Source organism: Pelobates fuscus, chromosome 4 (genome assembly GCF_036172605.1).
Source record: "Pelobates fuscus isolate aPelFus1 chromosome 4, aPelFus1.pri, whole genome shotgun sequence".
Taxonomy (NCBI): Eukaryota; Metazoa; Chordata; class Amphibia; order Anura; family Pelobatidae; genus Pelobates; species Pelobates fuscus.
The window spans coordinates 133,505,256-133,519,205 of NC_086320.1; the positions used below are offsets into that span (position 1 = coordinate 133,505,256).

Genomic DNA, 13,950 nt, shown 5'->3' on the forward strand with positions numbered 1-13,950 from the left:
AGTATTAGTTGTATATTTAACAAGGAACCATTTTTGTGTGCGTTGGATTTGTATCCTCTGGACATTTATGTATTTCTATTTGTTGTCATATTAAGGGTTACCCCCTCTCAGGTTCACTTGTACACACCAATAGTCCCTTTGTGGGACACTTTGTTCGCTCACAATGAAGTTCAAGAGAGTTTTTGAAAATCCAGGCAGAGAAAAGAATGCATCTTGCGCTCAGACTAACACACTCCAGGGTGGCAGCAATGACCATAGTATACATCAGCCCCAATACATTGAGGAGGGAAAAAAGTATTTGATCCCCTGCGGATTTTGAATGTTTGCTGACTGAGAAAGAAATGATCAGTCTAAAATTTTAATGGTAGGTGTATTTTAGCAGTGAGAGACAGAATAATAAAATAAAATAAAATAAAATAAAAAGATCCAGAAAAACGCCTGTCCAAAAAGTTATAAATTGATTTGCATGTCAGAGTGAAATAAGTATTTGACCCCTTCGACTTAGTATTTGGTGTCAAAACCCTTGTTGTCAATCACAGAGGTCAGACATTTCTTGTAGTTGGCCACCAGGTTTGCACACATCTCAGGAGGGATTTTTTTCTCACTCCACAATGCAGATCATTGGCAAACTTCAGAGGAGCCTGTACATGTGCTTTCTTCTTTTTTTTTTTAAATTCTTTATTTTTGTTGTGCATGTGATAGGTAACAATAAACATTTTGTACCGCTGCGCCCCAACAGCTGCAGCGGGGATTGACCAACAGATATTATTAGCATAGTTAAAACAGTTATAACAGTAATTGTCTTGCACAGTTTTTATATTGTGTGACCTTGTGTGTTGTTGTGTTTCCAGGATGGCTTGTAGAGGTGGTTGCGAGCGTGTGGTATGTGGAAGTGTGGTTTTTAATCTAGATCCGTGTTAGGATTGTGTCGGTCCGGGCCGTTCGATATAGCTCTATCTTCTGATAGTGTGTTGTGTAGCTATGGAGGGTGGGTAAATTGGCCCGTCTTAGGTGGCACCCCTGACCTAGGGGGTGGCGGGGGGGGGGAGAGTTAGCCTGTGTGGAGCTGAACACCTGTCCAGTAGTGCCCCTTTACCAGGTTCTATCCGTCGTGGGGTGGTGGGTCTTCCCTGGGGGGCTCACATGTGTGTGGTGCAGTAACATATTTACATATTGTTAGTTAAGAACGTTTTGTAACAGTGTCTGGAAGTCTACTTTGCAACTTTGCAGGTAGGTATACAGTCTTTCCAGAGTTCAGGTCCCTGGGTGGGTGGCCGTGCCAGCGTTGGGCACGAACGGGTTTATTCGGGAGGGTTTCCAAGCATGAGGGTTCGCCCGTCTGTCGTCGGTCTCTACATGAGGTGGTAGACCCAGTGTCGTGAGGAAAGTTGGGGCTTCCGAGAGCGATGAGAGTTTGTGTACCGTCCCTTTGTGGTTAACCACCAGTAGCCTGGGTGACATCCAGCGGTATTTAATCCCTGCCGATCTCAGCTTGGTTGTGAGAGGTTGTAAGGATCTTCGCCACTGCAGGGTGGACCTTGTGAGGTCCTGGTAGAAGGTAAGGTTAGCGCCTTCGAAGGTGAGCGGCGTCTTGCCCTGCAGCGCTGACCAGATGGCGATTTTGTCTTGTGAGTGTGAGTATCGCACTATGGCGTCTTGTACTGCCGTCGCTGGGGCCTTGCTGGACTTAGGCAGGCGGTACGTTCCATCTAGAGTGACTTTTTTGGCCTGTGCGGCCGGCAAGATGGTGGCCACCAGGCGCCTCACATAGTGGGGGAGTTCTTCTGGAGTTACCGAGTCCGGTATGCCCCTTATCTTAAGATGGTTTCTTCTGGACCTATCATCCAGTGTGGCTAGATGTATGGAGAGTGCTTGTTGCATGGTTTGTAGGTGGTGGACGGTTTCTTGTGTAGCATTCATGCCTTGTTTGAGGTCAGCAATATCCCCCTCTGTTGTGCTCACTCTGTCATTGACGCTCTGTATATCTGCCTTGATGGCTGCCATGTTAGTTGCCAGTAGGTTTTTTATTTCTCCTACTAAGTTTTGGAAGTCCCTTTGGGTGACTGGGGCTGACCCATCCCCTGTAGTTTGTGTGGTGGGCTCTGTGCAGGGCTGGACTGGCTGTGTATTGGAGTCAGTCTGTGGGGGACTCTCTGGCGTTTCCACGGCCCTGTTGTACCCGGGCAGCGCCATTTTAGGAGCAGGCTGCCGCTGAAGCATGTGCCCGATGTGCTGTGCCCCTGATGGTGTGTGTGGGGGCGATTTTGGGGGCCTGCGTCCCATCCCTGCGGCTGTTGTGGCCTGCCCTGCCAGCCCCTGCTCTCCCGCTGTACCTGGTGTAGTGAAGGCACCAAACAGAGCCTCCAGGTCCAGGCTCTGGGTAGCGTGGTAGGCCCCGGTCTTCCTCTTTTTCTTTGGCGCTTTGGCCGCTTGGAAGAACGGCATATGTCTTGCCGGGTGCGTGATCTCGGTGCCCCCAGGTGAGTCGCTAGGTGGTGCGGGTTTTTAGGGGTAGTTTTAGGGGTTTTTCTCCCCGTTTGGCTCGGAGCTACCGCGGCTTGCGTCCGCTCCGGTTCAGGCGCAGGCTCCGCCCCCCACATGTGCTTTCTTGAGCAGGGAGACCTTACGGGCACTGCCGGAGTTCAGTCCTTCATGGTGTAGTGTGTGATCAATTGTTTTCTTGGTGACTGTGGTCCCAGCTGCCTTGAGATCATTAACAAGATCCTCCCGTGCAGTTCTGAGTCGATTCCTCACCATTCTCATGATCATTAAAACTCCACGAGGTGAGATCTTACATGGAGCACCAGACCGAGGGAGACTGTACGGTATTTCGTGTTTCTTCCATTTGCGAATAATCGCACCAACTGTTGTCACATTCTCACCAAGCTGCTTGGCGATGGTCTTGTAGCCCATTCCAGCCTTGTGTAGGTCTACAATCTTGTTCCTGACATCCTTGGACAGCTCTTTGGTCTTGGCAATGGAGGAGAGTTTGGAATCTGATTGATTGCTTCTGTGGACAGGTGTCTTTTATACAGGTAACGAGCTGAGAGTAGGAGCACTACTTTTAAGAGAGTGCTCTTAATCTCATCTCGTTACCTGTAAAAAGACACCTGGGAGCCAGAAATCTTGCTGATTGATTGGGGATCAAATATTTATTTCACTCATTCACATGCAAATTAATCTATAACTTTTTTGACATGCATTTTTCAGATTTTTTTTTTATTCTGTCTATTACTGCTAAAATACACCTACCATTAAAATTATAGACTGATCATTTCTTTGTCAGTGGACAAACGTTCAAAATCAGCAGGGGATCAAATACTTTTTTTTCTCTCGCTGTACATACAAAAAAAACAAAGAAAATAGTTACTTGCACATCCCAAATCCCAATGCATACTAAAATAGCTGGAAGTTTTTAGTATAACTCCAAGGCCATTAGGTGTAATCCCACCTGCCACGTCAATGTAAACCTCTTAGCTTTGTAGTCGTCTATTTTGATGTTACACTCTCTTGATCTTATTACTCATCATTCTCATGTTAGATTGTTAAAAAACTACTTAAGAAAGGCCTATATTACAAAATCAAAAAGTGTCTCTTTTATCAAATCAAAGTCCACTTTTTCAAGTTATAGAACATCAGGTGCTGGCTTAAAAACGAGCTCCCCCAACCCCACCCAAAAAAAAAAACCTGTTGGATGTGCCAGATTGTAGACTTGGACATTGGTTCCCGTCAATCTGTAATTCGTCCACTCAGAATTTAGGCTGAATTCCTAAACTCAGGTGAATTGTACCCAAATTACCAGAAAAGTGCAATGCTGACCATATTTGGTCCGGCTCCAGCGTCGAAGATGCGCCTCTAGTGGCTGTCCGGAAGACAGCCACTAGAGGCTGGATTAACCCCAAATGTAAACATAGCAGTTTTTCTGAAACTGTTATGTTTACATGTGAAGGGTTAAAACCTGAGGGACCTGGCACCCAGACCACTTCATTGAGCTGAAGTGGTCTGGGTGACTATAGTGTCCCTTTAAGGTGAAAAAGTATTTAGCATTGTATGTGTTTATGAACCCACCAACACCTGCTGTTTTTTGTTTGTATTTGAGACTGAAGTACTTTGTGGATTCCTACTTCCGATCTCCTCTGTTCCATTCCAGGATCAATGTCACAGTACCTGTTAGGTCTCTGTGCCGTTCTCGTATCAATTCAGAAGCGGCTCCCCATTGGCCTCTATGTTTTCCTCATAATTGTACCCAACTTGACAAAAACAGCCACTTACCTGCTTTCTTTTATCATCTGGGCATCATTTTGGACGTCCTAACATATGTCTATTTATGGCGGCAAGACCTCATGGTTCATATCCGACAAAGGCAAACTGTGTCATTCCTGCTACATAGCCCTTGCACTTTTTAGCGTTGCAAAAGTAATAGCAATAATGCAAATAATAGTAACAGAGGCCAATCACAAGAGCCTTAGGACTATTTAAGCCCTCCCTGTCTTCTATGCTCTGTCGTTATTTCCCATGTCGTGATTACTATTATTTGCATTATTGCTATTACTCTGATTTCAGGTTTTCCAACATTGACTGTTTTCTGACTACTGTACACTCTGTAATCCCCTGGGTTTTATTTATCGTTATTTCTACTTCTGTGATCCCACACCTCTGCTATTTCTTGACTTTGCGATTGTCTTTTATTGCTTTTCTATATCTATGTTAAGCGCAGCCACTTCTGAGGATAGGTAATATGTACCTTTCCATTTTATTTTCTACCTCAGCTAAGTGTGACCTAGCTACTGTGTTTTGGGACAGGTGTTACTGTGATAGTAAGTGCCTGGAATATCCCTTTAGGACAAACCCTTCTCTACAGAAACACAAATCAGCTTACAGTACAATGTAGTCTTTATAATATTTATTTCAGTTTTTTTCACATATTGCCTTAATTACAGAAAAAAACAACAATAATAAAGCATTTCTAACAAACTCACTGTATACTTTCTTGTAGAAGCCCTGCTGTGGTTTTGGACCAAAAACAACAAAAAATGCATGACAATGAAGATATCCATTTGCAATTAGCACAGTAGGGTGGACAATAAAATAGAATAAGCAAAATTATTGCAATTCTAGCTGTAAACAAAACATTCAACACATTTAAATAGTGGTTTAAAAAAAAGTATATATGCATCATTCAAACATAAATAATGATTCTAAAAATAAAGGTTTTCAATGCACAATTGTCAAAGAATATGTTTTTAAGTAAAAGGTGATTTAATATGATAGTGCAAAGGGAAGGCTCCTTTTGTTCAAGTTATATTCAAAATCATACTTTCTTATGAAATATTTCTGGAGAATTCTATAAAATCTTTCCAAATTGTGTTTTTTTATACAATCTTTCCATATCTTGTGTAAGCTTCAGTCTCTATATTATATGAAGAGCCAGGTTTACAAATATTAGGATGGCTCAATTAAAAGAAATATTTTGTTGGATAACATTTCCACAAATGTTTTTTTCCAAATTGTTTTCAATATTTTTTATAGCATGCAATAAAAATTCGATGACTTTAGACCGGGTCAAAACAAAATTGAAATTTGTTGTTATCCAAAGCTGAAAGGTTTTATGTGACATTTTCACATTACTAGTGATGTGTAGTTTTATTGAAGAATTAGAACCCCCCAAGCTCCACTTCAGGTACAATTTTAAACAAATGCAGGGTACTTTAGGACAATATTGGGTGCTTTTATGTATTATTTCATTTATTTAAATATAATGTATTCCACTTGTTCTAAAATTCAAATAAGCAATTCCACAATTACTTGCAAATAAACCCACCCATCATTTTTGCTCTCTGCACATGAAGATCATTCCTAATGCTTTTTTAAAAAGAGTATGGACCTGCACAACTTACAGAGTGATCACACTGTACAAATACACTTTTTGTGTGATATTGTAATAAATTCCGTAGTAGTATCCTGTGTTCTGCACATATCAGAAATACAAGTACACATTTATTTCCTCATAGAGTATGAACAAATCGAAGGTTTTTGAGGCACACAGATAAATTAAATGCTCTACATATATTTCTTAAACGTAACATCAACAATTCTGGAGGAGTGTTCTATGTCTGGGGCAAGCACCCTTAAAGGAACACTATAGTCACCCAGACCACTTCAGCTCAATGAAGTGGTCTGGGTGCAAGGTCCCTCAGGTTTTAACCCTTCACATGTAAACATAGCAGTTTCGGAGAAACTGCTATGTTTACATAGCATGGTTAATCCAACCTCTAGTGGTTGTCTTCCTGACAGCCGCTAGAGGCGCTCCTGCGACGTTGGATGCAAAATTCACTTCCAGCGTGCAGAACGTCCATAGGAAAGCATTGAGAAATGCTTTCCTATGGACTGTTCGAATGCGCGTGCGGCTCTTGCCGCGCATGCACATTCCGCTCCACTCGGGAGCCAACGTCGGCGGGGGAGGAGAAGTCACCGGCGCTGGATTAAGGCATGCTGTTGCTGGGAGGGGGACCCTGAGGGGGAGGGTCCCCCAAGGATGACCCTGAGGGTGAGGGTTCCCCAAGGATGACATAGTGTTAGAAAAACAGGTTTGTTTTCCTGACACTATAGTGATCCTTTAAGTCAAAATTTTCTGTAGAATGCAACATATTTAACATTGAGTCCCAACAAGTACCCTATATTTCCAAAGATCAGCATAACACATGTTTGACATTTTTTCCTTAATCCTGCATACTTAAATATTGGATTTAAAATGCAAGTTGGCACTTACCGATCAGTGACTGAAGTTAAACAGTGCATTAGTGTGTTAACAAACACCATCAGCTCTTTTTGCAGATGCTGCCTCACAGCTGCTTGTGTATCATCCAAATCCTTTCTGGCTGGGTACTCTTTCTGGACAATTACATCAAGCAGTGGACTCGGATTCTAAAATGGAATATTAAATATAGAATTATACTTGCATAATGCTATGCTTACAGTTACAGTTCAAAGCAATGCTACAAGATACATGTCGATGATTGACATGAACCCTCTTTTCACAAATACAAAAAATGACATTTTGACAATGGTGGATAAACTTTCACAATTGCAATTACAAGCAATACACAAAATAAAGTGTATGCATAAGCGATACATTCACTTCCCCGCTAAAGCTTTGCTCCCTTTTATCATTTGATCCACCTGGAAAGTCCAGTTCACGAAATAGAAAAGTATAAGAGAAGATGGACACAATATATCAAAACTGGAAACAAAGTAGAACATGCTGAAGGAAAACCATTATTCAGTGTATTAACCCCTTAAGACCGCAGCCAAATGTACAAGTTGTGAATGAAACAAAATGTAAACAAAACCTGGCATTTGCGCTATATGTCTGTCCAACCGTAATTCACCTCTTTCATATTAAATGCACCCCCCCTTATTATATATCATTTTATTCAGGGGAAACAGGGCTTTAATTTAATATCAAATATTTAGCTATGAAACATAATTTAACATGAAAAAAATGGGAGAAAATAAGATTTTTTTGATTTTTTTAGTTCTACATGACATTTTAACTGTCAATGTCATAATACTGTTTGCTTTTACTGCAATAAAATACACTTATTTAACTTATTTTATTTGATTTTCAGCCAGCAGGGGGACTAACTGTCATTACAGTTAGTCCCCTTGCTGGCATTGCTTCAGCCACCTATCCCGGCCATGTGATTGTGAGGTCTTTGCAAGGACCTCACTCTCACATGACCGGGGGGGACCGGAGGAGGAAGATCTGCCACGGGGGGGCTCCCTGGGAGTCCCCCCAACCGCGATCGCCGGCGACCAGGTAAGTGAATAAAAACCGGAGGGCGTACATTTACGAAAAGGACGTAAATGTACGCCCTCCGGACTTAAAGGGTTAAACTAAAACTCAGATTTGACTCCACCATATGGTGCAATAGTTTGCCTTAGAATAGTTTAGCTTCACCCTTAGCTGCGGGACAATTTCATTTATCAGCTTCACTCAAAATTAAATTACAACTCAAAAATTTAAGTATCTAGGAATTAGTCTGGTCCAAGCACACAGAAGAGCTACTGTAGCTCACATTGCTGGAAAACGTAATTCTGGCCATGATACAGCCAAGGTGTTAGAATACACAGTGCAGTTTGCTGCGTATGTTGCTGCATAGCCACAGATTGGTCAAAGTGCCCATGATGACCCCTGTCCACTGCCAAAAGTGCTTTCAATAGGGACATGAGTGTCAGAACTGGACCATGGTGCAATGGAAGAAGTTTGATTGATCTGATGATGATCACGTTTTCATTTAGATCAGGTGGATGGCTGAGTGCGTGTGCTTTGTTTACCTGAGAAAGAGATGGCAGAAGAATGCACTATGGATAAAAGGCAGGCCGCCGGAAGCAATGTTATGCTCTGCGCAATGTTCTGCTAGGAAACCTTGGGTCCTAGTATTCATGTGGATGTTACTTTGACACATACCACCTACCTAAAGAATGTGGCACATCCACTCCTTCATGGCAATGGTGTTGCGTGATGGCAGTGGCCTCTTACAAAAGGGCAATGCACCCTGCCACACTGCAAACATTTTTGAGAATGGTTTGAGGAACATGACAAAGAGTTCAAGGTTGTGAGCTCCACATTCACCAGATCTCAGTCGGATTGCGCATCTGTGGGATGTACTGGAACAGCAAACCTAATCCATGGAGGACCCACCTTTTAATTTGCAGGACTTAAAGGATCTGCTGCGAATGTCTTGGTATCAGATACTACAGCACACGTTCACAGCTCTTGAGGAGTCCATACCTCGAAACATCAGAGCTGTTTTGGCAGCACAAGGTCAAACCTACACAGTGGCTGATCAGTGTAGTACTATAATTTTGTATTCAACTATTTTTACACTATTACCAATGTTTGCTATTTCTTCTCTACAACCAGCTATGGATCAATTCAGGTCATTGAAAATTGACCAGTGATGTGCCACCATACCGGGCTACTATAAAAAGGCAAGAGATGATTTCCCTTTGTTTATGTTTAATTATGCCTAATATTAGACATATGAAAACACATTTTATTTACACATTTACCTCATCACATTCATCTACATTGACATTTTGAAGATGATTTTCTTAGTTTATTTTAACTTTTATTAACACAAAAATTATACTGAGATTGACTTGATGCAAATATATATTCATTACAGCTAAAACATATGTACAGTTTTAGAGATATGAACAGGAATCTAGTGATATAATCTATAACAGGGGTAGCCTATGGTAAGGGAGGCTACCGAACCCAAACAGGCTTTGTAGATCTGAGATCAGCTCTAGAGCTGGAATGATATGTGTGCCTGATTGCAGCAGGCAATGAGAGACACCTTTGAGAGACACCTTTCAATTTACTTGTGGCAGTTAACAGGGAGGAAGTGATCCCCATGCTTGAAAAGGATAAATGGCACACACAGAGAGCAGCCAGCCAAAGCCTATACTTCTTAATTGGCCAGCCAAATCCTCCACAATACAACATACAGCCCACGCAACCCCCAGTCAGCCCCCCACATACACAACCCACATTCGTACATAAACAATGCCACAAACTGCTCACGCACATTCATAATATCACACAGCAAAAATATATATATAGAAAGAAATATAACCCTACAAAACAGCCGCAATCATCCATACATACCACAAGCAGAATATGGCAATATACACAAATGTTAATTAGAAATGGGAGCGGCCCCCCAAGGGATTTTCAAGTCTTGTTTTGGCACGGTGACCCTAAAAGTTTGCCTACCCCTGATCTAGAACTAACTGGAGCATGTCGCAGAGTGAAATATTGTGAAAGTTTCTGCGTGAAATGTGTTTTTTCATTATGATATTAAAATAACCCTCTAACTTAAAATATACATTAAGATATATTAACCTGTCAACTTAAAAAAAATCCTTTTCATTACACACTCATAATACATTTTACTTAGATTTGCTTATATTTTTACTTATGTACTCAGACTTCAAAACAATGTAAATTAAAGATCTGTCAATCTACAGCAGATCCATGATTGACTAGTGCAAAAAGAAAAACTATAAATGAAACTCTGCAGGGTCAGGAACACAAACATGTATCACTATCTAGCCTTCCTTAGTATTATTAAAACAAAATGAAAACAATGGAGGTTGAATTGCAAAAAAAAAAGTGATGGTCATACGAGGCAATGCCATATTTCACTGTTTTACAAAACAACCTAAAGAAAATTAATAAAGAAATCAAATTATTTAACGACTCTGACATTTACATTATTGTTCACTTTTTGTATGCTTAAAAACAGAAGATTCACAGCAAATACATAATTCAGGAGATAATTTAAGGTACACTAAGCACTACAATTACTGTAAATTAGGGACGCTGTATTCACCAATGCTGCAACATCTCAATGAAGTGGTTAGAGTGTCTAGAGTCCTCCGCTTGGTGCTGTCTTTCAATTTAGCATTAAACTGTATTCCAGCATTAAATTTAAAGTTTAATGCTAAACAAGAGTCCCCAGTAACTCATCCCTCTGTGCTGCTTGGGCTAATGAGGAAGCATTAGCTTGAGCAGCAATGGACGGCTGTGATTGGCTGAGAATATTACTGTGCCATTACACAATTACCATTGTAGTAATAGACGCAAATGTGCAGTAGTCCCCTAATGCTTCCCTATGGGAAACCATTGGAGTGACTGAGATCATGGTCATGGATAATCATGGATAAAGTAATGGAGAAGCAGTGGTTGCTTTGATACAAGCGCAGTGGAGGAATAAAGGTAAATGTTTCTTCTATACCTGTCCTTCTAGGAGTGTTGAGAAAAACAAACAGTCTAATGTTAAAAATACCCTCTACTTATAGCATAAATTCCTGTCCTGAACCCATAGAACAGAATGACAGGCTCCTGTTGGTGGAACCTCTTCTTGTATCATGTCCTTCAAAGAAATATACTGTACATATATATATGATTTTATTTTAATATATTTTGTATTATTTTTATTGCACTACCTATATAATGTATTCAAATTACAAGGTAATTTTAGTGGCGAAGGTACGCAGCACACTGAAGCAGATGCCAGTTTGTGTGTTCCCCCGAATGCCAAAATCATATTCTCTCATTTATCAAGGGAAATACTTCCTTTACAGGATCTTACACACTAGACCTGCACTCAGGAGGGTTCACTGAGTTTGCAGATGACCTTCTTCTTGGGCCTATCACACAGGAGGCCCATGGCTGACAGGAGAAGGCACATTAGGCCTTGTACTCCACTTCCAAACTAAAAGCCCACTCTGTGACTAACCCCAGGCAGAAATGGGTCACAAAAAACAAAGGCAGTCAACCGGCCACACTGGAAAGCCAGGACATTGGCACAAGCTTACCACAGTGCCACGCACTAAAGAAATGGCGCCTTAGATGCCCGAGGCCACACTCACTCTCCTCGAAGAGGGAATCCCACATCTGGGATCCCTATTATTGTGAAATAGTGATGCTCCAACCACAGAGAGGGACAGTTACAATCTATTCTTCCACATGCAGAAGATGTTCTCTACAAACATGACAGCAGTAAAGACAGATCTACCGACGGTAACAACCAGGACTCGAACCTCGGAAGCAGACATATCCAGCCTAAAACAGAGCATGGATACTCTTGGCAAAACTGCTCACCATCTCAGCCCCTCATATTCCCACTTCGCTCTCCGAATGGAGCAACTTAATGACTGAGAATGGAATAAAAATGTGAAGATACGCAGAGTGGCGGACATACTTTCCACTGAAAAACCGATGCACTTCATCAAGCTATTGATTGCTTTTATACTACCCATGAAATCTGCCAAACAATTCTCCTTTGATGGAGAGTACCGCATGTTCAAATCTCCCCAAGCTCCAGCTGCTGCTACCAGAGACCCTTATATTATGATGCCAGTCTTATGCCGACAAGCATAGACACAGCCTTGAAGAGTAAAATGTCCCTACAATTTGATTTATACACTCTCACCTTCTTCCAAGATCTATGCAGAGTCATGCTGCTATGGAGAAAATCAATACAACCGTAACCAAAATTCTCCAAAAAGCAGGACTGGTTTACCGCTGGTCTTATCCCAGAGTTGTCAGTCACTAAAGAAGGTAAACACTTCAAGGGATCAGGATTATCAGAAGGTCTAGCTTTCTTACATGCACTGGGCCTTGCAATTCCATCTGCACCGACCAATCTAACTACTGTCTGGGATATGAAAAACATCATCCTCTCTGAACCTGGGAATGAGCAGGACACTGGCACCTGATTGTTACCGTTTTTTTGTTTTTCTCTTTTTAATTTCATTTTTAGTTTACCTTTGAACCTTTTTAGCTCATATAGCGTTCCACGTTTACGGTTATCATCTCTGTATTTTTTTTTTGTGACAATTTTTATTTTCTTAAGCATATAGGGAGTGGGTACAGAAGGAAAAAAGGGTGTGGAGGGTGGGTCATAATCCAGTAAGAACACTTTTTAACATTGTCAACATTGTCAATCTTGTGCAGGGAGTTATCCATTTTCCAGATGTTACACACCATGTTACAGAATATTTCACAATCTTTTTACAGTCTTCCTATCGGCCTGTTGGTGGTTTTTGCTTGTTGAACGTCATTTGTTTTCTACAGTGTACCTATTTGTAGAGTTGTGCGGGTGGTAGATGTTGCCGTGTCAGTGTTAGATGTCGTTGTTTTGAATGGGTGCTTTCTTGTATCATATGGTTGCCTCGCTTGTGCCCTGTCTCTTCTCAGTTCTATGTACATTGTGTGTGGTTTGGGGGGGTGGGGGAGGGGGGAGGATGGTGTTGTGTTTCCCTTTGGGGCCAATTAGTGATTGAATTGTGTTGCCTCTAGTCGATGAGGTTTCTGTTGCTAGCAGTGCTTCTATTTTGTTATGTCTGTGTGGGTTTTTTCGTATCCCATGTTTCCCATGCTTTGGTCCAGTGGGGATTCATTTGTCTATTTTTCCTTGCCATCATTTCGTAGTTCCTGTTTGTTTCTACTACTGTGATGCATTGGGCGAGTGTGGGGGGGGATGGTTTTTTTCCCATTGTCTGCTTATGACAGTTAGGGCGGCTATGATGATGTGGTACGCTAGGTATTTTTGGTATTTATGTGGTGTGTGGTAAAAGGAGAAGTATGAATGTTTCGGCACGTAAGGTATGCTAGTGTCGGTGCATCTGATAACCAGATCTGATACTTGTTGCCAGTATTGTCGGAGTGCTGGACAGTGCCACCATATATGAAGCATTGTGCCTCGTTCTTTTTGACATCTCCAGCAGACATCTGATGTGTTGGGGAAGCTGTGTTTAAGGCGCGTGGGGACCAGGTACCATCTGTACAGCAATTTGCGGGATAGTTCAATGTGAGTTGTGCATAGAGTTAGTGATTTGTGTGCCTGAAAGATATTTAACCACTGGGCCTCAGGTAAATTTTTTCCAATGTCTTTTTCCCATGCCGCTATGAAGGAGGGGGGATGTTTTGGAGCTAAAATATGTTCTGACGTATATGGTTGACATGAGTTTTTTGGATGGTTTTGTTGATATGGAAATTTGTTCTACAGTGTGCCACGTGGGGTTGTGTGTTTGTGGCTGTGAGCTTTGTAGCTGGTGGGTGAACCATGAGTGCAGTTGCATGTAGGAGTAGGCGGCCGTATTTGGCAGTTTGTACTCTTGTTGGAGTGTTGTGAATAGTTTTATTTTTGGGCCTTGCATAATTTGTGACATTGATTGTATTCCGTGTCTATGCCATATTTTATAGTTAAAGTTTGATACGTGAAATTTGATTGTTTCCAGTGGTAGGGCCGGTGATGTCAAAACAGTATTGGTAATTTTCTTCTTGTAGTTATCCCACAGGGAGAGTGATAGGGCTGTCGTGGGCAGCATGGTGGCGTATTTCGGTCTTTGTGCTTTCGGAAGCCAAGCTAG

The 13,950-nt window shown here is 41.6% G+C and overlaps 1 protein-coding gene across 1 annotated transcript in view; it reads right to left on the reverse strand.

Annotated features, from left to right (window-relative positions):
- RTTN (rotatin) overlaps positions 1-13,950 on the reverse strand; it is a 189,757-nt gene that overhangs the window by 97,597 nt on the left and 78,210 nt on the right. The window contains exon 28 of the mRNA XM_063451614.1: positions 6,770-6,924. Within this exon, the coding sequence (XP_063307684.1) occupies positions 6,770-6,924 (155 nt within the window). The remainder of the gene's footprint in view (positions 1-6,769; positions 6,925-13,950) is intronic.